Here is a 25,201-nt window from a genome sequence, read left to right as displayed (position 1 = left end):
CTCGCTCCCTGGCTTGAATGAGACCAGGCTGGTCTGTCCCCGCCTTTCTACTGACCACAGAGATGGGCAGATTCTCCCTTAGGAGCTTCCTCTTCATCAGGTGGCGACGAGGTTAAGTCCTCCCAGATTTTTGCAAGCTGGGACTTAAATTCAACTAGCCTAAATTAAACTCTCGTTCTTAAGGTCAGTGGCCTCGAACAGGCTTAATCCAACAAAGGCATTTCTTGAGCACTTATGATGTGCCGAGCGCTGTAGTAAGCGCTTGGGAGAGTACAATTCAATCGAATTAGTCGACATATTCCCTGCCCATAAGGAGTTTACGGTCTAGAGGGCTCAGGGGCTTAATCCCCTTTTTACAGATCAATCGGTCAATCCATCATATTTACTGTGTGCAGAGCACCGTACTAAAACCTTGGGAAAGAGTTGGTAGACGTGCTCCTGGCCCATAATGAGCTTACAGTCTAGAGGGGGAGATGGACAATTAATAGAAAGAAAGAAATCACAAATATGGACATAAGGGAAAAATAAAGGGAGTGAAAAAGCAGTGTGGCCTAGTAGATAGTGCATGGCCCTGGGAGTCAGAAGAACCTAGGTTCTAATCCTGTCTTTGCCATTTATCTGCTCCGTGACTTTAGGCAAATCACTACTTCTCTGGGCCTCAGTTACCTCATCTGTCAAAAGGGGATTAAGGGGACAGGGACTGTGTCCAACCCAATTATTTTGCATCTTCAGCACTTAGTACAGTGTCTGGCACATAGTAAGCACTTAACAAATACCACATTTATTATTATTATTGTTATTACCACTGATTGATATGAAACTCAGTGACTGCCTTATCAATTGTTTTGCTAACATGAGGAAACTGAGGCACAAAGAAGTTAATTGATTTGCTCCTCTCTTACTACACCCCAAGATAGTAATCCCACTTCCACCCCACCCATGGTGCTTTCCCAAGCATGTAGTGCAGTGCTCTGCACTCAGTAAGTGCTCAATAAATTCCAAGGATTTATTGATTGCTCCTCGGTTATCTCATCTGTAAAATGAAGATAAGAGTGTGGGCCCCATGTGGGACACAAACTCTGTCCAAACTGATTAATTTATATCTATCCCAATATTTAGAACAGTGCTTGGCACACAGTAAGCCACTTAACAAGTACCATTATTATTATCTTTTTATTATTATTAGTGGCCCTAAAACTTTCAGCAAGCAGCTGGAGAGAACTGAAGGTGAGTTGGGCGGAGGGAGCATGTGGAAGTGTTAATTTAGTGACCCTCCCTCTACAACGTACTTTTTTTTATGGTATATGTTAAGTGCTTACTATATGTCAAACACAGTTGTAAGCATTGGGGTAAATAGAAATGAATTAGATCGGTCAGAGTCTCTGTCCCGTATAGGGCTCACAGTTTAAGTAGGAGGGAGAATAAGAGAACTGAGGTACAGAGAAGTTAAGAGCCTTGCCCAAGGTCACACAGCAAGCATTTGACAGAGCTGGGATTAGAACCCAGGTCCTCTGACTCCAGGGCCTGTGCTCTTTCCACTAGGCCCTGCTGCTTCTCCCCAACCCTGGGGGCAATGTGATTTCCATGATTATGGGCCTTTCATTCATTCAATCATATTTATTGAGCACTTACTGTGTGCAGAGCTCTGTACTAAGTGCTTGGGAGAGTACAGTGCAACAATAAACAGTCACATTCTCTACCTACACTTTCCGGCATCTCCCACAACTCTGATTCACATATTGTGAACAAGGACACGCTTCTCCCACAACTCTGATCCAAATATTGTGAACAAGGACACCTTTATTAGAGAAGCAGCATGGCTCAGTGGAAAGAGCGTGGGCTTGGGAGTCAGAGGTCACGGGTTCTAATCCCGGCTCCGCCGCTAGTCAGCTGTGTGACCTTGGGCAAGTCGCTTAACTTCTCTGTGCCTCAGTTACCTCATCTGTCAAATGGGGATTAAAACTGTGAGCCCTATGTGGGACCTGATCACGTTGCATCCCCCAGCGCCTAGAACAGTGCTCTGCACATAGTAAGTGCTTAACAAATACCACAATTTATTTATTTTTATCTGCATCTTGGAAGTTCTCAAAAAGACACGAAATAACTGAATCGATTAGTAAATACAAACTTCCTTCTCAATGATAAACCAAATTACCAAATGTCTACCAGTGGCTGGGACTCCCTGAATACCCAGGGGAGTTGGATGCTAAAAATCTTGCAGCTGGTGGGAAGAAACTTTAGACAAATGAAACATTAGCATCCAACACCCCGAACTCTACGGAGGAGAACAAATATTAAATATTCACCACTTCTCCTCTCTCGGGGTCACACCTGGAGAGTTTCCAGCGCTGTACCAGTCTCGACTACGGGAGGGAGAGTCAAGCAGAGGCCTGTCCATAGGTTGGACAGTGGCTAGCGAGTGGAAGGCCGTCGGCTACAAGTCAAAACTCACCTTTGCTGGGCAGCAGTGGTGTGGCAGAGTCAAGGGCGGAGATTCAAGTTTACTGCTCTGAAGGAGGCAGTGGTAAATCACTTACATATTTTTACCAAGAAAACTCTACGTATCCATTACCAGAACGATTGTAGATAGAGGTGGGGCGTTCTGGGAGAGATGTGTCCATGGTGTTGCTGTGGGTCAGAGACGAATCGACAGCATAAGACAAAAAAATTCACCACCTCCATTTAGGGGGGCCAGCTTAGTGGATAGAGCATGGGCCTGGGAGTCGGAAGGTCTTGGGTTCGAAACTCGGCTCTGCCACTTGTCTGCTATGTGACGCTTCCCTGGGACTCAGTTAACTCATCTGTAAAATAGGTATTATGACTGTGAGCCCCAGGTGGGACAGGGACCGTGTCCAACCCAATTTGCTTGTATGCACTCCAGCACTTAGTACAGTGACTGGCGCATAATAAGTGCTTAACAAATACCGTTATTATTAGTAATAATTTAAAAATCGTATTTATTGAGCGCTTACAGTCGCTGTGAGGCGACCTTTAGCGTCCCCTAGTGGAAGGAAAGCGCCCTGACAATTAGAGACCCCACTCACCTCATAGTTTCTTCAAAATGTAAATTGAGAGAGAGAGCAGCCCAGCCACCTCGGGAGGGAGCCTTATTAATATTATTATTAATAATAATAGCACTTTAAGTGCTTACTATGTGCCAAACACTAGTCTAAGTGCTGAGGTAGATACAAGATAGTTAGGTTGGACACAGTCCCTGTCCCACATGGGACTCACAGTCTTAAATCCCATTTTACAGAGAGGGACCAGAGTCACGGAGAAGTGAAGTGACTTGCTTAAGGTCACAAAGATGATATGTGGCATTCATTCATTCAATTGTATTTACTGAGCACTTAATGTGTGCAAAGCACTGTACTGAGCACTGTGTGACTGTGGGCAAGTCACTTCGCTCCCCTGGGCCTCAGTTATCTGATCTGTAAAATGGGGATTAAGACGGTGAGCCTCACGTGGGACAACCTGATGACCCTGTATCTACCCCAGCGCTTAGAACAGTGCTCTGCACACAGTAAGCGCTTAACAAATACCGACATTATTATTATTATTATTGGGAGAGTACAATATAACATCAGAATAAAGTATAGCAATATAACATCAGAACAATATAATATTCCCTGCCCACAACAAGCTCACGGTCTAGAGGGGGAGATAAACAATGATATAAATAAAGTAATTAATAGATAAATAGATAATAGAGCCACGATTAGAACCCACGTCCCTGCTAGTATCCCCTACCTCTGCCACTGTGGCCAGTGCTCGGTACTGCCTAACAGCCTCCCCCCTCTTTTTTATGGTATTTGTTAAGCATTTATTATGTGCCAGGTACTGTACTAAACGCTGGGATAGGTAAAGCTGGGCTCACAAACTTAATCCCCATTTTATAGATGAGATAACTGAGGAACTGAGAAGTGAGGTGATTTGCCCAAGGTTTCACAGCAGACAAGTGATGGAGCAGGGATTAGAACACAGGTCTTTCTGTCTCCCAGGCCCATGCGCTATCCACTAGGCCACACTCTTCTTTCTCCGAGGAGATGGGTTTTAAGGGACGGAGAAGATGCAAGTGGATAGAGCCCGGGACCAGGAGCAGAAGGACCTGGGTTCTAATCCTCCTCTGCCACCTGTCAGCTGGGTGGCCTTGGGCAAGTCACTTAACTTCTCTGTGTCTCAGTTACCTTATCTGTAAAATGGGGATTGAGGCTGTGAGTCCCACCTGATCAGCTTGCAACTACCCCAACGTTTAGTACAGTGCCTGGCACAAATTAGGCACTTAACAAATACCATAAAAAAGTTCTCGCCTCCCCTCTTCTTATCCTATCTCTCCTCCTCCCCCTTAAAGAAGTGTAGAAAAATAATTTACATTTTGAAGAAATGATCAGGTGGGTAGGGTCTTTGCTTTTCAGATGCTTCCTCCTCCCACCCCGCTTTTAATTCTGCTGAAAGTTTTAGGGCCACTTGGAGCAATCCAGAAATCTATGCTATTAAATGAGCACTTACAAAGTGGAAAGCACTGTACTATAAACGCTTGAGAAAACACGGAGCTCTTTACGGGCAGGGAACGTTGTCTGCCAACTTTATTATAGTGTACCCTCCCAAGCGCTCAATACAGCGCTCTGCACACAATAAAGTGCTCAATAAGCCCCCGTGACGATGCTAGCTGGGATGTTGTGAGAGAGAAGCAAGTCCATTAACTTATTTGTGCTTCGGCTTCCTCTTGGTAAAATAATCGATCATTTGCAGAAGTCAGAGTTGTCTTAATTTTTTTTTTAATCCTGTTCTTAAAGACTTGAAGATTTCCGACGGTCCTGCAAATCGCAACTCTGCCGCAGTTCCAGCGGAGCATTCATTCATTCCTTCAATCGTATTTATTGAGCGCTTACTCTGTGCAGAGCACTGTACTAATGCTCCGCTTGGTAAGTACAATTCGGCAACAAATAGACACAATCCCTGCCCTCAACGGGCTTCCGGGGCACATTCGTTTATTCATGAATTAATTAAATAGTAATAATAATAATAACGGGGTATTTGTCAAGCGCTTACTATGTGCCAAGCACTGTTCTAAACGCTGGGATAGGTAGAAGGTTATCAGGTTGTCCCACAAGGGGCTCACGGTCTTCATCCCCATTTTACAGACGAGGGACCTGAGGCACAGAGATGTTAAGTGTCACACCGCAGACAAGTGGCGGACGCGGGATTAGAACCCACGACCACCGACTCCCAAGCGCGGGCTCTTTCCGCCGGGCCACTCCACTTCACTGATTGAGCTCTCAGTGTGAGGAGCACTGTCATTCATTCATTCAGTAGTATTTATTGAGCGCTTACTGAGTGCAGAGCACTGTACTAAGCGCTTGGAACGGACAATCCGGCCCCAGATGGAGACCACCCCTGCGCGATGACGGCGGGGAGACAGACGGCAGAGCCAAACAGAATGAAACAAAAGCAACATAATCACCATAAAGCCTGTCCTGAGCGCTTGGGGGATATTGAGCTCTTAGTGGGTGGGGAGCACTGTCCTGAGCGCTTAGGGGAGGAGACTAGAACGCTCCGATTTCCTGCGTCCCACCCTGTACCAACTCGAGTGCAGATTTTCTCTTTCACTTTCGGCTGTGGACGGAGCCAAGGGGCCGGGAGCCCCGGAGCCGCCTCGCAGGGTCCCAGCTTGGAGCCCCCAGCGCGGCCCGGGGATGGAAGGCCCCGTGTGCCTGGTGGACAACCCCTCCGGGACCCAGATGCGAGTGACCGCCGAGGCTCGGGCCTTGCTGGACCGGTTGGATCAGCCCCTGGTCGTGGTGACCGTGGCCGGACTCTACCGCACCGGCAAGTCCTATCTGCTCAACAGGCTGGCCGGGGAGCCCAATGGTGAGAGACGGGACTGGGCGCTGGACACCGTGTCCTGGGCAGGGGACTCTCTGGGAGCTGGGTACTGAGCTCTGGGCCCCGGGTATTCATTCATCCATTCGATCGGTCGTATCTGGGGAGCGCTGACTATGTGCAGAGCACTGGACTAAGCGCTTGGAATGGCCAACTGGGCAACGGAGACCATCCCTGCCCAGTAACGGGCTCAGGGTCTTCGAGGGGGAGACGCCAAAACAAGTAGTCGGGCGTCAGGACCATCGAGATAAATAGAATCACAGAGATAGACGCATCATTAATAAATAGAGTAATAATAGAGACAAATCTACCCAAGTGCTGTGGGGAGGGGAAGGGGGTAGAGAAGAGGGATTGGGGAGGGGAGAAGGGGCGGAGGGAAAGGGAGGGCTCAGTCTGGGAAGGCCTCCTGGAGGAGGGGAGCTCCCAGGAGGGCTTTGAAGAGAGGAAGAGAGTTGGTTTGGCGGAGGTGAGGGGGGAGGGCGTTCCGGGACAGCGGGAGGATGTGGGCCAGGGGTCGAAGGCGGGATAGGCAGGAACAGGGGACGGTGAGGAGATGGGCGGGAGAGGAGCGGAGTGTACAGGGTGGGCAGTAGAAAGAGAGAAGGTAGGTGAGGTGGGAGGGGGCAAGGGGATGGAGAGCCTCGAAGCCCAGGGTGAGAAGTTTTTGTTTCGTGCAGAGGTTGATAGGCGATCCCTGGAGGCTTTTAAAGAGGGGAGTGACATGCCCAGAGCGTTTCTGTAGACAGATAATCCGGGCAAGGGAGTGAAATATAGACCGCTGGGTATTGGGCTCTAGGTGCTGGGTACTGGGCTCTGGGAGCCGGGTTTTAGAAGCTGGGTATCGGGTACTGGGCTCTGGACTCTGGTTATCAGACTCTGGGTGGTGGGTCTTGGGCTCTGGGGGCTGGATATCTGCTGCCGAATTGTACTTTCCAAGCGCTCAGTACAGTGCTCGGCACACAGTAAACTCTCAGTACGAATGAATGAATGAATGAATGAATGAATGAATGAATACTGGGCACTGGGAGCTGGCCGGGAGTAATGCAGCAGTGGGAGGAAGGACAGGGACTGAGTGCTGGGTATCGAGCGGTGGCTATTGGGTGGTGGGTGCTGGGCGTTGGCCAGGGACCAGAGGGGCAGCTGGTGGAAAGGGGAGGGGGACGGGGCTGGGGGGCGGGGCTGGGGTGTGGGAGAGTCTGGGCAGTGAGCAGGCCGGGCCCGCCCGCCCCCCTTCATCCCGCAGGCTTCTCCCTGGGCTCCACGGTGCAGTCTCACACTAAAGGCATCTGGATGTGGCCCCGCCCCCACCCCTGCCGCCCGGGCCACACTCTGCTGCTGCTGGACACCGAGGGGCTCGGGGACGTGGAAAAGGTGACGGGGACCGAGAGGAAAGGGACACGGGGAGAAGGGCGGTGTTGGTCCCTGACTCAACCCCGGGGGACATGAGGCAGGTTCAGGGCTGAAGGGAGGCCTGGTGGGCAGAGGAGAGAGAAAGAAAGAAAGCAAGAAAAGAAAAGAAAAGAAAAGAAAAGAAAAGAAAAGAAAAGAAAAGAAAAGAAAAGAAAAGAAAAGAAAAGAAAAGAAAAGAAAAGAAAAGAAAAGAAAAGAAAGAGACCTCTCCTTCCTCCTCATCTCTTCCCCATGATCCCCGGGGGAAGCCAAGGCTCCAGGCAGGGGCCTGACCACTCCCACCGTCCCGCAGAGACTGATGCTCCAGAGAACTCAGGGTGGACAGAGCAGGACCAGGGAGGGGACCCTGGGCCAGAGAGAGAGGGGACGGCAGCGAGAGCGGGGAGGGCCCACTGGGGGTTTCACCCTGTCCACTGGGACTCCCCTGCAGGGCGACAGCGAGAACGATCACTGGCTCTTCTCCCTGGCCGTGCTGCTCAGCAGCACCCTGGTGTACAACAGCATGAAAACCATCGACCAGAACGCCCTGGAGAAGCTTCAGTATCCTGCCTGGCCACTGTTAGGGCCGGTCCCTCTCTCCCGCTATTCCTCTCTCCCTCTCCCGCAGGAATCCCCGCCTTGCCCCACCGACAACTTTCCCTCCCAGGCCCGCAGAACGGTCAGGTGACAGCATCCCGGGGAACAGAAGGGGAAACTGAGATCGAGACCGGTCCCAACCCAGTGCCGGTTCCATCCCACAAAACGCTCCGTCCTCCAAGTCCTCTCCTGCCTCTCAGGACCCCTCCGCTTGCCTCCCTGAAGGCCTCGCTCGCCCATGGACCCCGGTCACCCCCGCCAGCCTCCCCTCCCATCCCGTGCCCGCCCCATCCCTGCCGTGGCTTCTGCCTTGATCTCTCTCTGGCTCTGGCTTCCTGAACAGTCCCTCCCCCAGCTTTGTGACCGAGCTGAGCGAGCACATCCAAATGAAGGCCGGGGAGGAGGACGACACCCAGTTCTACCGCTTCTTCCCCCACTTCGTCTGGACCGTGCGCGACTTCACCCTGCAGCTGAGCATCGACGGGAAAGAGGTCACCGAGGACGAATACCTGGAGAACGCCCTGAAGCTGAAGTCAGGTACGTGTGCGTGCAGAGTTGGGGTGGGGATGGGGGACAGGGTGCGCTCAGTCCACCACAGGGTAGCACGGATGGGGACCAAGGGCCGCCATCGCCGAGAGCATCCAAAAGGAAAAGGGACTCTCTTTTTCTCAGCTGAGACGCAGGGAAAGTGAGGTTAAGAGAAGTTGTGTCTTGCCCAGGTCCACACGGCAGTCAAGTGGCAGATTCGAGTCTCCAGCCCAGATCTCCCGACTCCTCAGCCTGGGCACTTCTCACTGGGCCAAGTTTCCACCCGAGTATAGTGGCTGCTCTGACCTGTGGGTTTCAAGGAGAAGGGAGGGAAGCATGGAATAGGCATGGAGAGGAAAGAATAGCACCAGCGGGCCATGTAGCCTAGCGGAAAGAACACGGGCCTGTGAGTCAGAGGACCTGGGTTCTAATCCCAGCTCCACCACTTGTTTGCTGTGAGATCTTGGGCAAATCATTCCATTTCCCTCTGCCTCAGTTACCCCATCTGTAAAATAGGGATTATGACTTGTGAACTCCTTGTGGGACATGGACTGCATCCAACCTGATTATTCTGTATCCACCCCAGGACTAAATACAATGCCTGTCACCCGGTAAGCATTTAAAAAATACCATCTGAGCAGCAGCGAGGGTTAGCCGATAGAGCCCGGGCCTGGGAGTCAGAAGGACCTGGGTTCTAATCCCAGCTCCGCCTTGTGTCTGCTGTGTGACCTTGGGGAAGTCACTTCACTTCCCTGTGCCTCAGTTCCCTCATCTGTAAAATGGGGATTAAGACAGTGAGCCCAATGTGGGAAAGCGACTGCATCCAGCCCAATTACCTTGTATCTACCCCACCACTAAGTACAGTGACCGGCACATAGTAAGTGCTTAGCAAATGCCACAGTTATTATTATTATAATTATTATTATTAATAATATTTACTGTGATTTTCCCTTTCCAGGGCACAGCAAGAAGATTCACCAATACAATCTACCCCGGCAGTGCCTGAGGGATTACTTCCCTACCCGCAAATGCTTCGCGTTCCCCCAGCCTGTAGCGGCGTCGGAGATGGGGCAGCTGGAGCATCTGGATGATGGCAAGCTGGACCCCCTCTTCCTGCAGAAGAGCCGTTTCTTCTGTGACTATGTCCTGGCGGTGTCGCCGGTCAAGACCCTCGGAGACGGGAACAACCACACAATCATCACCGGGAAAAGTAAGGAATCATGGGGCGAATGCAGGGGGCTGGGCCGTGGGAAGCCATTTTGAGCCGTTGGACCTCCCCGTCCCGGCGGGCCCAGCTCCGGCCCTCACAGGGGGCCGGAGTGACAGCTTCTGGCCCGTCCCCGTGCTCCTTTGCTCCCAGGGATCGGCCACACCCCAGAGAATCCTGGAAGGCCAGAGACCGCTGGGAGCACCGGGGCGCCGGCCCAAGTTCCAGCCAGGCAGCCCTAATCCCGACCTGATCCCCAGGGGGAGAATAATAATTATCGTGGTATATCTGTTAAACATTTACTGTGTGTCAGGCACTGTTCTATGCTCTGTGGTAGATACAAGAGAATCGGGTTGGACACGGTTCCTGTCCCACATGGGACTCGCAGTCTAAATCCCCATTTTACAGATGAGGGAACTGAGGCACAGAGAAGTGAAATGACTTGCCCAAGGTCACCCAACAGATAAGTGGCAGAGCCAGGATTAGAACCCACGTCCTGCTGACTCCCGGGCTCGTGGTCTTTCCACTAAGCCAGCAGCGAGGCACTGCCTGCAAATGGTGTTTCACCCCCAGCTCACGTGGGAGCAGAGCAGCCCCACCCTGCACACACACGTACCTGGTCCTGGGGCCTACCGTCTCCCAACGCCCGGGATTCTCAGCTTCCCGAACCCCAGATTTCAGTGGCCGACCCCAGCGGTTCCAAGCTCCCACAGTCCCCTCTCTGGACCGCGCCATCTCGGCAGCAAACCGAAGCGCAGTCAGACTCTCTGGGCCTCCCCCCCTACACGGACGCCTTCTCTCCCCTGCAGAGTTCGGCGGGCTGGTGCAGAGCTACGTCGAGATGATCAGGAGCGGGACACTGCCCTGCCTGGAGAACGCTGTCATCTCTCTGGCCAAGATCGAGAACGGAGAGGCTGTCAGGGGGGCTCTGGCCATTTACGACCATGAGCTGCAGGGGGTCTCCCTGCCCATAGAGCGGGATCTCCTGTCGGAGCAGCACAGGAAGGCGGAGAAGGAGGCGCTGGCCTATTTCATGAAGAAATCCTTCAAGGACCAGGGTGGGAAGTGCCAGGCAGAACTCATGGTAATCGCTGCAGGGGAACCATGAGGAGTCAACCAGTGGTATTTATTGTGGGTTATGTGCAGAACACCGTACTAAGTGCTTGGAATGTACAATTCGGCCACAGATAGAGACAATCCCTGCCCAACAACGGGCTCACAGTACCTAGCACTTGGGAATACAATTCAGTTGGTGGACGTGATCCCTGCCTTTAAGAGGCTTACAGTCTAACAGTTAACACAAGTCAAATATGTGGGGGGCTTAAGGAGGTTTGGAGCCCCTGGGGACAGACCGATCAGAGCCCTCAGCAGACAGAACATGAGGGGCGTAGAGGGGAGGGTTAGGGGTGTTGGAGGCTGTACCCCAACACTTTGGCGAGGGGGGTGTCAGGAGCACCCGTCAGCCAGAGGAGCCATGCCACACAGAAATGGCACCACTCTCCGGAGCCGGTGATTTCACCCTCAGTGTTTTTGGTCTGGACTCCCTGGCCCAATCTGTCTCAAGGATCCGACAAGCCCCGAGCATTTCCGGGTAGAGCCGGAGAGACCCTGGACCTGTCTCCTCTCTGGAGCCCGCCCCCCCGGGTCCTACAAACCAGAGGGCCGGGAAACCGAGTCAGGATCGGAAGCCGGAAGCGAGGAGGAATGGGAGGGTGAGCAAGAATGGAAGCCAGAATCCTGGGAGAGGACATTCAGGCTTGGGCGGGGCGGAATGTGGAGCTGGAAGCGCTTAGGTACAGTGGTCTGCACATAGGGAGTACTCAAATACTATTGACTGATTGATTGACTGATTGGAAGGGGGTTGGTTGCAGCATGAGGACTTGGAGAGGTGGGAGATGGGGGCCAGGATGTCCAGGTTCACCTTTCGGCCGATTCCTTCCTCCTCAGGCTGGGATCGGCCAGCGCTACTACTCTCTGCTGGACAAGAACGAGGCGGCATCTATCCAGGTCTGTCAGGACCTGTTGGCCCACCTGGTGCAGACGCTGGAGAGGGAGCTGAGCCAGGGTGGCTACACCAGGCCCGGAGGCTATGAGCTGTACAAAGCGGAGCGCGACCGTGTGGTGGAAAGGTTCAGAAAGAGCCCCAACAAAGGAGTCAAGGTGAGGGAGTCCGTCCCGCTCCGCCGGGCAGGGAGTGAGGAGGCTGGGAGTCCGGCTTGGTGTGGACTTCACCCCGCTTCCTGGAGCGCTCTCTCTCCCTCATGCCCTTGTCTGGCCCCATTTCTCTCCCCAGGCGGAGGAAGTCCTGCAGGAGTTCCTGGCCAAGAGGGAGGCCGAGGGCCGGGCTGTGCTTCAGGCTGACCAGAACTTGACCCAGGCCCAGAAGCAGGTGGCGGGTAGGAACTCTCCCTGCCCCTCTACTCTCAGGATGCCCCGGGTCAGGGTGGGTGGTGGCCGAGAAAGCCATCCGCTGCAGGCTGGGTGGAGTTCAAAGTTCATGATCCACTGAGAATCAGGTCACTGTGAACGGGGACTAGTGGCCGGGACCGGGACAGGGAGCCAGCGTCACTGACAGGGGACGAAAGGAGTGACCAGTGCCGGGGAGGCGGGGCTTGAAATCTCAGGATGGTCTCCGTACTGGGCTCGCTTACGGTCCTGACCTCCGCGTGCCTCCCCCTGAATCCCGGTCCCTCGTCCTCCCACCCCAGAGGAGTCTGCTCGGGCAGAGCAGGTGGAGCAGCAGTGGCTGATGGAGGAGGAGAAGCGGCGCCAGGCCGAGCAGCTCCTGAAGGACCAGGAGCAGAGCCACCAGGAGAACCTGCAGCAGCTGCAGAGCAAGATGGAGGAGGAGGCCAGGAGGATCCGCGAGGAGGCTTCCCACGCCCTGGAGAGCAGGCTGCAGGAACAGGAGAAGCTGCTGAGGATGGGCTTTGAGGAGAAGAGCCAGAGCATGAAGGAGGAATTGGAGAAGCTGCAGAGGGAGGCAGCTGACAAGGGTAATTGGATAGGGACGTTTCGTGAACTTGCGAAGGAGCTAGTTCAGCAAATCCCCAACGTCCTGATGTACAGGGCTGCTTTCAAGAACTCTGCTAAACGCTGAAAGTAAGCTCCTGGGGCACAGGAGAACGTGCCTGCCAACTCTGTTGTTTGGTAGGGAAAACCTAAAGGAAAGAGCTTGGATCTGGAAGACTAGTTCTGCCCATTGCTTGCTGGGTGACCTTGGGTAAGTCACTTCTCTGTGCCTCAGTTTCCTCATCTGTTAAACAAGGATCCAATACTTGTTTTTCCTCCTATTTAGGCTGTGAGTCCCATGTGAGATAGGGACTGTATCTGATTTAGAATAGTGCTTGACACAGAGTAAGCGCTTACCCAATGCTGTTATAGTACTTACAGTGTGAGCCCTAGGTGGGACCTTGCTTGTTACACAGTAATCGCTTAGCAAATACCGCAATCATTACTCTCTCAGGTGCTTAGTAAAGTGCTCTGCACAAGGGAAGTGGTCAATAAATATCATTGATTGATTGAAGAAAAGTGAATTCCTCCTGAAGAAATGCCCTAATACTGCCTCAATATCTCTCTGCCTCTGCCTCTACCACCCATTCCCTCTTTCCCCCTAGACCCCTTAAAAATAAGTTTTCCCTTCCTGCTTAGATTAAAAGCTCTTTCGGGGCAGGAATCGTGCCGACTAATCCGTGCTGTCCTCCCCCAAGTGTTTAGTACAGTGCTCTGCACACAGCTGGCATTTAATACGTATTACCGAAAGACCGATTTATCCCCAGGTTCACCTCTGTCTCACTCTCGCCAGCCTAAGCCCCTGCTCCTTTCCTAGTGAAGTTCTCTGTCATCCTCCCATATCCTACCACTCAGCGTGATGTAGTGGATAGAGCACGGACCTGAGAGTCAGAAAGTCGTGGGTTCTAATCCCCGCTCTGCCATTTGTCTGCTGTGTGGCCTTGGGCAACTTCACTTCTCTGTGCCTCAGTTCCCTCACCCGGAAACTGGGGATTGAGACTCTGAGCACTAGGTGGGACAGGGACAGTGTCCAACCCAATTTGTTTGTATCCACCCCAGTGCCTGGCACATAGTGAGAGCTTAACAAATACCATTATTATTATTATTATTACCAGTATCTCCACCTCTACTTCCCCTCACCCACCCTCCCTCCCTCCTGCCTCTCTCAGTCCTTGTCCCTTTTTCAGTTTTCCCCCTGAAACTCTCTTTTGCTTTGTTCTATACCCTTAACCTCCTCTGGTCTTTACTAGGTATGTGAGGTCTGGGAGTGCAGGAGCAGTGGTTCCTCAGGGAGATGAGAAGAAACCACACCAGAGGGGAGGAGGAGCGGGAATGGGGGCAGGCCTGGCCCCGAGAGATCTTCAGAATCGGGGTTTAGCTACCTGATCCAACTCAACAGCCCTTCTTAAGCAGCACCCCAGAAAATAACGGGTTGGCCCAGTTTACGGTTTCTAAACCTGGGAAAAGAAACCCCCAATTCAGGAATTAGGGGAAACATGGTGACTTTACTCACCCCTTGCTTACCACGGTCACCATCCCCTTTCCCCCACCACTGGCATAGACCCCGACAGTGAGCAGAAGCCTCCCTCATCCCCTCGCGTCCCCACAACTCTCACCTACCCTTCTCCCTCCCTTTCCAAACCCCTTTGCCGAGGAAGGGATCCGTACTCCGATCTGCAAGGAACTCTGTGGACGGAAGCGGCTTGGCCCACTGAAAAGAGCGTGGGTCTGGGGGGGGTCAGGGGACCTGGGTTCTCATCTCGACTGCCACTCGTCAGCTGTGTGATCTGGGGCAAGTCACTTAATTTCTCTGCACCTCATTTATCCATAAAATGGGGATCAAGACTGCAAGCCCCACGTGAGACAGGGATCGTGTCCTACTTGATAAGCTTGAATCTATCACAGTACTTAGTAGAGTGACTGACACAGAGTAAGTGCTTAACCAATACGATATTTCATCACCATTCTCAGCGCCTCAGTTTCCTCAGCTGTGAAATGGGGATTCATTACTTTTACTCCTTCTCCTTTAGGCTGTGAGTCCCATGTAGGATGGGGACTGAATCTGATCTGGTGATCTCATATCCACCTGAGTTCTTAGTACGGTGCTTAGTGCGTAGGAAGCACTTAATAAACATCAGCATTATCATTAGGAGGGAAGGGATGGGTGGTGATTGGGGCGGGGCCAAGAGATTCTGCAAGGGTTTGCCTCCATCCTCTCACTTCTCTTCTTGCTTTCTCTGCCGACACATACGCAGAAGCAGCATGGCCTAGTGGAAAGAGCACGGGCCTGGGAGTCGGAGGACCTGGTTTCTAATCTTGGCTCTGCCAACTGCTTGCTCTGTGATCTTGGGAGGCAAGTCACTTAACTTCTCTGAGCCTCAGTTTCCTCTACTGTAAAATGGGGATTAAATACCTCTTCTCCCTCCTGCTCTGACTGTAAGCCCCATGTGAGACAGGGACTGTGCCCTATCTAATTAACTTGTACCTACCCCAGTGCTTAGAACAGTATGTGACCCATAGTCAGCGCTTAACAAATACCATAAAAAAGCCCACACACAGTTTCTAGTGCAGGTCTCGCAACTTTATTTTCCAATAGCACCGAAAGGCCTTAAGGAATGAAGGAGAAGAAAAGAACAAGGAAAGGAAAACCCTGACTCTAAAACCCCTTGGGGATCAGAAGAGGCCACTCCCAAACAGTGAACCTCATTAAAACACCCCTTGTTAAAACACCAATCAACTCAGCTCTCATTCCTAAGTACCTATATATTGCCTCAGTTAAAAGAAGCCCCTGGCTTTCAGGTTGTGTAAAAAGTGGGCCTCCCCCCGCCCATCCAACAGGGATCCTAACTCAGGAGGGAGATGGAGCCAAGACGACCAATGTGCAGGGCCACAGAGGGGGTTGCACTGGGGCGCAGCACAGGATCCGAACTCTGGCGTCCTCTTCCTCCGGCTGGCTCTGGGGAGAGAGATAATCAGGGGGGAGCCTAGGCATTTGAGCACCCGGGGCACCTCTTTTCTTGGTGCCCCACTGCTAACTAGGCTCTTGCTGGGCTCCACTGTCCCTCTGGGAGGCAGTGGGCTAGTGGGGAGAGTGGACACAAACGGGGCTACTTTGAGCCCGAAGTAGTCAGGTGGCAGCCCACCTGCTGGAGGGGGAGAGGGAGCAACAGGGTCCAGGATACCCCTCAGTTGGGTCCCATCCTCCGTGGCAGCAGAGAAATGGTGCTGTTTATGCTCCCAAAGGTCAACCGACAGGGCCTACTACACACACATTGCCCGCTCCATGGTGGGGCCGAGGGCAGGGTCAAGAACCCCAGACCCACACATCCCATCCCCCTTATCCCCACTCTTCTCCCAAGACTGAGGATCCTGCCCCACACCCCCTGGCCTTGCTTCAGCCTCTCAGGACCCACTACTCTTGGACCCGTCCTATCGGTCATTCCCCCCGGCTCCCCTAACATCCCACCAGCCTCTACTCCCTTCCCAGAATCCTCCTTCCTACTGAAGATCACCTGGCAGCGCAGAGGGGTGGAGCCGAGACGGCCAGCCGGGGTTGGAGGGCACGGATGGGGCGAGGGAGGCCTGGGAAGGAGAAGGCAGGCTGGACGGCTGGGGTGAGTCTCTAAGTACCATCAGGGCTTCAGCCGCTTCCCGCTGCAACTCGTGCTCGTTGGCCTGGGCGGAGGACCAAGCCAGGGAGGAGGTCTCGGTGATCTGCAAAAGAAAGTGAGAACAGCAATTCGGCCCAGCCCACCAGGCCCGTTTTCCCCCCTCAAAGCTCCAGCCCCTTTCCCAGGACTAGATCTCACATCCCCCAGGGCTTGGTTTATCCTGCAGGACTAGATCTCATATCCCCCAGTTATCCTGCGCCGGGTCCCCCACCTGGGGTTGCATCTGCAGTGGACCTGGAGGATCACGGGACTGAAGAATCAAGGTTGAGGATCTGGAAGCGGGGAGAGAAAAGTTATAGAGAAAGTGCCTGGGATAGAGAATGGAGCAGGCAGAAGCAGTGTGGTCTCGTGGGAAGAGTACAGGCCTGGGAGCCAGACTAGGGTTCTCATCCCGGCTCCACCACTTGCCAGCCTTGTGATCTTGGTCAGGTCACTTAACTTCTCTGGGCCTCAGTGATGTCACCTGGAAAATGGGGATTAAAGCCTCCTCCCTACTACTTAGACTGTGAGTCCCATGTGGGACAGGGACTGTGTCTGACCAGATTATCTTCTATCTGACTCAGTACAGTGTGTCACAAATGCTTAATAGGGACCTCAAAGAAGAAGGGACCTGAACACAAGGAAATAAAATAGATAAATACACCCCCCACGTTCTCTCTATTCTCTTACCTGTGAGTTGGAGAAGGGGAGTAGCAGGGCTCCCCTCTAGCTGGAGGAGGAAGAAGTTGGCGTGGACCTACAGAGGACGAGGAATGCCCTTGGACTGGCAACAGGATAGAAGAACTGGTTTCAAAGCCTGAGTGGAGGAGGCATGAAAGAGTCAGAGTTGAGGAATCCTCTTTAGGTTATCTCTGACTCTGTCCCACATCTGCCAACTGTTCTGGTTCCTTCCCCGAAGCACCCGTGTCCATATCTGCCATTTATTTACTTCTATTAATGTCTGTCTCCCCCTCTAGACTGTAAGCTTTTTGTGGGTGGGGAACGTGTCCACAAACTCTGTTATATTGTACTCTCCGCAGAGTTTAGTAGAGTGCTCCATATACAGGGAGAGCTCAACAAATGACTGATTGATTGAAGTCTATTCCACGAAAACTCGCCTCCCCAGCCTCTCTTCATCTCCAAATCCTCCATCTTTGCCCCTAGATCCAGCTCACCAGAAAACCGTTGCAGATGGAGTGAGGGCTCCTGACAGACCAGACGACAGAGCATGGGAGGCGGCAGCCCAGGAATGGCAGGCGGGACCCAGTGGCCTGGGACCCAGGGGCCTGCGGGGGCCGGACGCCATGACACTGGGACGGCCTCCGTGGACCAGCTGAGCAGGAGGGGTCTGTGGGAGCTCTCCTAGGTTGGCAGAGAAACAGGGAAACCAGGCAGAGGTTGGGAGAGGATGGGCACTGCCAGGCAAGGGGCGATAGGGAGGATGGAGTGGGCGATGCCTGAAGGCAGGGTCACTAACAAGAGAAATGAGGGGGCTGCTGGGTTGGGGGGCGAGGAGAGGACACAGCTTACCTTTAAGGCAGGTAACAGGGTAGGCGGTGAGGTCGCCTGAAGAAAGAATCTTCTCTGGGGGTTTTCCGGATAGGGTTTCACATTCTCTTTCCCGGCTTCTTGAGGGGAATGAAAATCTCCAGTAAGATAATAATAATAGTAACAATGTTGGTATTTGTTAAGCGCTTACTATGTGCGGAGCACTGTTCTAAGCGCTGGGGTAGATACGGGGTCATCAGGTCGTCCCACATGAGGCTCCCAGTCTTCATCCCCATTTTCCAGATGAGGTCACTGAGGCCCAGAGAAGTGAAGTGACTTGCCCGCCGTCGCCCAGCTGACAAGTGGCAGAGCCGGGATTCCACCCCTTTATCTCTGACTCCCAAGCCCGGGCTCTTTCCGCTGAGCCACGCACTCCCCCCCGTCACCGACTCCTGATCCCCGAGGCCCCTCCCCACCCACCGAGAAACGCCATATTCCCTCCTTCTCTTTCCCGGTCACCCTTTCACACCCCCATCTCCCTCTCTGCCCCACCTCTTTTCCTCCGTCGGGGGACACACACTCACTGGGAGTTCCCGGCTGGTCGGGCTCCTTCTTCACGAGAGGAGAGGCTGCGACCGGGGACCCCCCACCCTTCAGCAGTCTTGCGGACAGGTGCTTCTTCAACTGCGACTCCTGTTGCCGCCTCAGAGCTACTTGGGCGGCCATGATGCGGCGACGCTCCCTGAAGACGGGAGGCAGGGTGAAAGACAACCCTCAACCGTGACCCTTTATCCTTTCCACCCCCCCCCCCCCCGGCTGACGCGCGGCCGGCCCTGGGGAACGCCACGGCCGGGGCGACCGCCGCTCTCGGCCTGTCTTCGGGGCGGGGGCTGGGAAGGGGAGCAAGATGGACGCCGCCCGGGGAGGCCTTACTCACAGGATGAGCATGCATTTTTGGCACTTGCAGGCCTCGAACAGGCAGCGCCTCTTGTGACCCTTGAGCTGGACGGTGAGCCCGTGGTTCCGGCAGCGGGCGCAGGTGGGCGAGCGGCCAGGGGTTGGGCCGGGCGGGAGGGTGGCGTCTTCGGGGGTCCCAGCCTCACCCTGAGGGGGGCTCCGCTGCGCCAGGGGGGTCTCACGCGAATCCATGTCCTAGGAGCTGCCTGGAGAGGGAAGAGGGAGGATTAGGAAAACTGGACAGTTGCCCTTAAAGCCCCTTCTCCCACCCAAAGACACCCACTGTGAGCCCCACGTGGGCCAACCTGTTCACCTTGTATCCTCCCCAGCGCTTAGAACAGTGCCCGGCACATAGTAAGCGCTTAACGAATGCCATCGTCATCACATCATTCCTTCCCGGCGGCACTGCGGAGAGCCCTTGTCTCCATCTTGTCCTTCCCGTGATCCTTTGCCACCGTGGCCCACCCCGGACCGCCAAGCAGCTCGGCTCCGTGGCAAGAGCCCGGGCTTGGGAGTCAGAGGTCACGGGTTCGAATCCCCGCTCTGCCGCTTGCCAGCCGGGCGACCGTGGGCGAGTCACTTCGCTTCTCGGGCCTCGGTGACCTCATCCGTCAAATGGGGATGAAGACTGGGAGCCCCACGTGGGCCAACCTGATCACCTTGTATCCTCCCCCGCGCTTAGAACAGTGCTTGGCACCTAGTAAGCGCTTAACAAATACCACCATTATTATTCTCGTCTCCCTCCCCGTCTTCCATGGGGGGGGGTGGGTCTCCCGTCTCTTTCCTCCCACAGAGCCGCCATTCCGGCCGCCCACTGACCCGCCGTCCGCTCTGGCCCGCGTTGTCCGTCGTCCTCCTCCCGGCCGGTCCTCGTCGGCTCCGTTGGGAGGGAGGATGAAGCGGGGCGGAAGAAGCCGGGGTCCGGGCGGCGCGGGCACGGGGACAGGCCCGGCCCGCGGTTAGGGCGTCGTGTCAGGTCCCGCGCCCGTTACCTCAGCCTCGAGGGCCCCGGAGGGAAGCAAACGAGCGGGGGCGGGATTGGCTTTCCCGCCCTTTGGGCGCTAGCCAATGGGCTTTCGGCCCCGCCCTCGCCCCTCGAGGCCGCGACCAATGGGTGAGGAAGGCCGCGCCCTGGGCCCCGCCCCCTTGGGGGGCTCGCGCGCCGCTCGGCGTCGTCCAATGGGGCGTCGAGCGTTGCGTCCCGCCCCCCCGGGCTTCCGACCAATGGGCTTCGCCGGTCCCTTCCCGCCCTCGGATCGGCGGCCAATGGGGCGTCGAGCGCTGCGGCGCGAGGCCCCGCCCCGAGGCTCCTCGCCCGACTTTACCTCACGATCTCCTTCACCCTCAGCATAAGAAGAAGGGGAATATTGGGCTTTGTTAAGCGCTCACTCTGTGCCAAGCACTGCTCTAAGCGCTGGGGTAATCATCATCATCAGCATCATCATCATCATATTGGCATTTGTTAAGCGCTTACTATGTGCTGAGCACTGTTCTAAGCGCTGGGGTAATAATCATAATAATAATAATGTTGGTATTTGTTAAGCGCTTACTATGTGCAGAGCACTGTTCTAAGGGCTGGGGTAATAATCATAAGAATAATAATGTTGGTATTTGTTAAGCGCTTGCTATGTGCCGAACACTGTTCTAAGCGCTGGGGTAATAATAATAATAATAATGTTGGTATTTGTTAAGCGCTTACTATGTGCAGAGCACTGTTCTAAGCGCTGGGTTAGATACAGGGTCATCAGGTTGTCCCACATGAGGCTCCCAGTCTTCATCCCCATTTTCCAGATGAGGTCACTGAGGCCCAGAGAAGTGATGTGACTTGCCCAAAATCACCCAGCTGACAGGTGGCTGAGCCGGGATTAGAACCCATGATCCCTGACTCCTAAGCCCGGGCTCTTTCCACTGAGCCACGATGCTTTATGCGGTTCCCCACCCCGCCTCATACACACACTCCCAGCATCATCGGTTCTAACATTCCTTTCTCAGGGTTGTCTAGGGTCCCACACACCTGAATAATAATAATAGCAATAATAATAATAATGTTGGTATTTGTTAAGCGCTTACTATGTGCAAAGCACTGTTGTAAGCACAGGGGGGGATACAAGATGATCAGGTTTTCCCACGTGGGGCTCACAGTTTTAATTCCCATGTTACAGATGAGGTCACTGAGGCACAGAGAAGTGAAGGGACTTGCCCAAAGTCACACAGCTGGCAAGCGGCAGAGCCGGGATTAGAACCCACGACCTCTGACTCCTAAGCCCGGGCTCTTTCCACTGAGCCACGCTGCTTCAGCAGGTGGGTTATTTTGGAGATAAAGGGTCTCATGGTACACCCTTAATGCAGCAGTTACTGAATTTGGAGGGGAATTTGGAGACTGCCATGCTCCACCAAGGTCATACCCGGCAAGCCCCCGGTGTATAAAATTCTGTACTGACTAAAACAAAGACCGTACAATTAGGCAGACCCCCAAAATGATACCTTTTGAAAGGAAGAAATCCCATCTAATCCCATCTCCATCACTAGCATGCTGTGTGACTTTGGACAAGTCCCTTATCTTCTTCGTACCTCAGTGTCCTCATCCGTAGAATGGGGATTAAATGCCTGTTCTACCTCCTTACATTGTGAGCCTCATGTAAGAACAGGGACATAAGATGATGAGGATGATTCTTGGGAATAGGATTCTTCATTCATTCATTCATTCAATGGTATTTATTGAGCGCTTACTATGTGCAGATCACTGTACTAAGCGCTTGGAATGTACAATTTGGCAACAGATAGAGACAATTCCTGCCCGGTGACGGGCTCACAGTCAAATCCAAGTCCAGCATTCTTTAATGGCACCATTAGAGCTCATGGAATAAGAGTGTGGCATTATCAGTCTCTGGCAGGAGAATGAGTCACTACATGCTTTTAGTCCTGAATGATTCCAACAAATTTTAGTTTTTGAGATAAAGCTCTCCTCAAGATAATTAAGAGACGCTGGGCCTGTTTTCCATTTCAGACTCAAATGTTGCACAGAAAGCAAGGGTCTATCTGTTCCCATACCTCCCAATCTCCCCTCAAATTAGTCTTTGTGTTTCTTTAATCTCCTTCCTCTCTCTCTGTACTGCCAATTCTTTAATTATCATCTGCAAGATCAATATGGAGAGGGACCGCATTACCAACTCTGTTGCACTGTACTTTCCCAAGTGCTTGAAAAAGTGCCCTGCGTGGTACAATTTGGTAATTTTCAGAGCCTATATGGTTGGGAGACTAAATAAATGGCACACCAGGATGGCAATAACACAGTGTACAATAGTGGTTCTTAGTGCCTGGATGTTTAAAAATAAAAATACTGGACATAAAAGTGGTCAGTGATGATCACTGCTGGGCGGGGAGTCGGGGTACAGGCCAGCTGAAAACTGAACTCTCTAGTAAAAAAGTCCACCCTAACCACATCTTTTTCTTTTCCCTAGCGAATCCAAATGTTATTACTTGATCTGGGTGCCATCCTCTTCTGTGTTCTCTCTGCAACTGGAACAGTTTGCTGAATTCCCTCCCCATATCCTTCCTGCATCCTTTCACCATGAGGGCCTGCTAATAGGGATGGGGGAAAAGGGAATTCAACATCTCCTGCCATGTGCTTTGGGGCAGGTAGAGCTAGTGTGGTCAAACCTTCAGACCATCCTCCACCATCACCATCATTTGTCCCCTGAATCTGACTCAAAGAGTCCTTATACTAAATAGCCCCCCAAACTGTCTTCTCTTCCCCTCCCTGAGACAGTCCGTGTCAGTTACCCTGTCCCCACTGGGTCGAGGTCTTTTACGGTATGAAAGGGAGCAATGCTAAGACTGTAGTCTGTGAGCTCCTCGTGGGCAGGGGTCAGATCCCCTCATAGCACTTATGTACGTAGCCATAATTTGTTTCTACTAATGTCTATCTCCCCCTTTAGATGGTTAGCTTCTTGTGGGCAGGGAACATGTCTAACAACTCTGCTAATAGTAGAGCTCTTTACACTGATCCACGTTGCTTCTCTAATGATTAGTACAGTGCTTGGCACATAGAACGGCCTTAACAAATTCATTTATCATTGTTGCTAAGCTCTATGCTGCTCTTCATCAAAGAGCTCCTCTTGCGCCTCCCCAATTTCCGCATCCTACGTCTTGGTACAGATATCTTCCGTGGTATTTCTCTAAGACAGTAAAATACCCTGAACAACTTCCTGCTCCAGTCTTCCCTCCCGCACCAGTAAGAATAATAGTAACTGTGGTAATCGTTAAGTGCTTTCTATGTGCTAAGCAATGCTCTTCACGTTGGGGTAGATACAAGGTGACCGAGTCAGATATGGTTCCGGTCCCGTGTGGGGCTTCGCAGTCTTAGTGAGAGGAAGAATGGGTATTTTATTCCCATTTTACAGATGAGCAAACTGAGGCCCAGAAAAATTGTGACTTATGCCCCAGATCACACAGCAGGCAAGTGGCAGAGCCAGGATTAGAACCCAGGTCAATTAATCAATCAACCGTATTTATTGAGTGCTCACTATGTGCAGAACACTGTACTAGGCATTTGGGAGCATACTGTACAACAGAATTAGCAGACGTGCTACCAGCTCTAAACGAGCTTAGAGTCTAGAGGGGGAGACAGATATTAATCTGAATAAATAAGTCATTTATAGTATAGAACTTAAAGATACGTGTCTAAGTACTTTTGGACCGGGAGTTGGGGGGAATATAAAGGTTCCTTGACTTCCAGCCCTGGACTGCCCACTAGATAACACTACTTATCTCCAACCTCTAGCCTTTAACACTACTCGAACAGCAACACTGGGTTCTAAGAAAGAAAATCACCCACATGTTAAGAAAGTCCTCTCGAAATAGAACAGAAACTGAAAGAGTAAGCACTCCTTTTTCCAGTAACACATCCTTTTTCCAGAAACACCCTCTGAGCTGGTCTTGTCTGTCTTTGCCCCACCCAGTGTTGTCAGGTAACACACTCTCAGTTTAGAAACCATCCTCCACTCCCTTCCCTCACCAGTTGTTTCAGACATTTAACTCCCTCCTCAAATCCCCCGCCCCCTCCGGTCCACCCCATCTCTCACCCCTAATGACCTGGCCGCCTACTTTATTGAGAAAATTGAAAGCATCAAACGTGATCTCCCTAAATCGTCCCCTGCTCCTCTCCAAACCCTCCCTCCTCCTACTTCTTCTTCAACTCTTCCATCTTTCCCAGAAGAATCTCAAGAGGTCTTCTGCCTTCTCTCAAAATAATAATAATAATAATGATGTTGGTATTTGTTAAGCGCTTACTATGAGCAGTGCACTGTTCTAAGCGCTGGGGGAGATACAGGGTAATCAGGTTGTCCCATGTGAGGCTCACAGTCTTAATCCCTATTTTACAGATGAGGTAACTGAGACCCAGAGAAGTGAAGTGACTTGCCCACAGTCACCCAGCTAACAAGGGGCAGAGTGGGAATTCGAACCCATGACCTCTGACTTCCAAGCCCGTGCTCTTTCCACTGAGCCACGCTGCTTCCACCCCTCCACCTGCACTTCCAACCCTCTCCCTCCGCACCTTATCAAACCACTTGCTCCCTCCCGTCTTCCCTCCTTACTGCCATCTTCAAATGTTTGCTCGCCAAGGACTTTTCCCCACTGCTGTTAAACATTCTCATGTCTCCCCTGTCCTCAAAAACTCTCCCTTGACCTCCTGGCTCCCTCCACTTATCGCCCCATCTTCCTCTTACAATTCCTCTTCAAACTACTTGAGCGAGTTTCGACCCCCACTGAATCCAGTTCCTCATCTCCAATTCTCTCCATAACCCTCTCCAATCTGACTTCCACCCTCTTCACTCCACAGAAACCGCTCTCTCAAAGGTCCTAAATGAGCTCCTTCTTGCCAAATCCAACGGCCTCTACTCCATCTTAATCCTCCTTGACTCTTCGGCTGCCTTTCAGCACTGTCGACCATCCCCTTCTCCTGGAAACATTATCCAACTTCGGCTTCGCTGACAGATTCCTCTCCTGATTCTCCTCTTCCTATCTCTCTGGCCACTCATTCTCAGTCTCTTTCGCGGAATGCTCCTCCTTTTCCCACCCCCTAACTGTGGGGGTTCCTCAAGGTTCAGTTCTGGGTCCTCTTCTAGTCTCCATCTATACCCTCTCCCTGGGAGAACTCATTCATTTCCTTGGCTTCAGCTACCATCTTTATTCAGATGATTCCCAAATCCACGTCTCCAGCCCTGATCTCTTTCCTTCTCTGCAGTCCCGCATTTCCTCCTGCCGTCAGGACATCTCTACTGGATGTCCCACCGACACCTCATACTTAACCGTCCAAAACAGAACTCTGTCTTTCCCCCCTCACCCTGTCCTCCCTCTGCCTTTCCCATCACTGTAGACGGCACTACCATCCTTCCTGTCTCACAAGCCTGAAATCTTGGCGTTACTGTCGACTGATTGCTCTCATTCAACCCACATATTCAATCTGTCACTAAATCCTGCCAGTTCA

The 25,201-nt window shown here is 52.6% G+C and overlaps 2 protein-coding genes across 3 annotated transcripts; one reads left to right on the top strand and one right to left on the bottom strand.

Annotated features, from left to right (window-relative positions):
• Positions 1–5,603: 5,603 nt before the first annotated feature.
• LOC100077619 (guanylate-binding protein 1-like) lies at positions 5,604–12,710 on the top strand. The gene is made up of 9 exons (XM_029066673.2): positions 5,604–5,871; positions 7,127–7,254; positions 7,724–7,833; positions 8,225–8,406; positions 9,356–9,607; positions 10,414–10,688; positions 11,552–11,764; positions 11,898–12,000; positions 12,313–12,710. The coding sequence occupies exons 1-9, from the start codon at positions 5,697–5,699 to the stop codon at positions 12,702–12,704; spliced, it is 1,830 nt and encodes a 609-aa protein (XP_028922506.1). The 5' UTR covers positions 5,604–5,696; the 3' UTR covers positions 12,705–12,710.
• Positions 12,711–15,175: 2,465 nt separating this feature from the next.
• On the bottom strand, positions 15,176–19,709 carry DMRTC2 (DMRT like family C2). 2 transcript variants are annotated; one of them, XM_016227081.2, is made up of 9 exons: positions 19,531–19,709; positions 18,692–18,917; positions 18,339–18,496; positions 17,797–17,891; positions 17,442–17,628; positions 16,957–17,083; positions 16,499–16,559; positions 16,129–16,330; positions 15,176–15,572 (listed from the first exon to the last, which is right to left on the bottom strand). In XM_016227081.2, the coding sequence occupies exons 2-9, from the start codon at positions 18,901–18,903 to the stop codon at positions 15,460–15,462; spliced, it is 1,155 nt and encodes a 384-aa protein (XP_016082567.1). In that variant the 5' UTR covers positions 18,904–18,917; positions 19,531–19,709; the 3' UTR covers positions 15,176–15,459. The 2 variants fall into 2 exon arrangements, with proteins under 2 accessions (XP_016082567.1, XP_007664048.1); XM_007665858.3 differs by having other exon boundaries at positions 17,797–17,894; positions 19,531–19,708.
• Positions 19,710–25,201: the final 5,492 nt, after the last annotated feature.

This window comes from Ornithorhynchus anatinus, chromosome 5, assembly GCF_004115215.2.
Source record: "Ornithorhynchus anatinus isolate Pmale09 chromosome 5, mOrnAna1.pri.v4, whole genome shotgun sequence".
Taxonomy (NCBI): domain Eukaryota; kingdom Metazoa; phylum Chordata; class Mammalia; order Monotremata; family Ornithorhynchidae; genus Ornithorhynchus; species Ornithorhynchus anatinus.
This window is presented reverse-complemented; position numbering and strand designations above follow the sequence as displayed.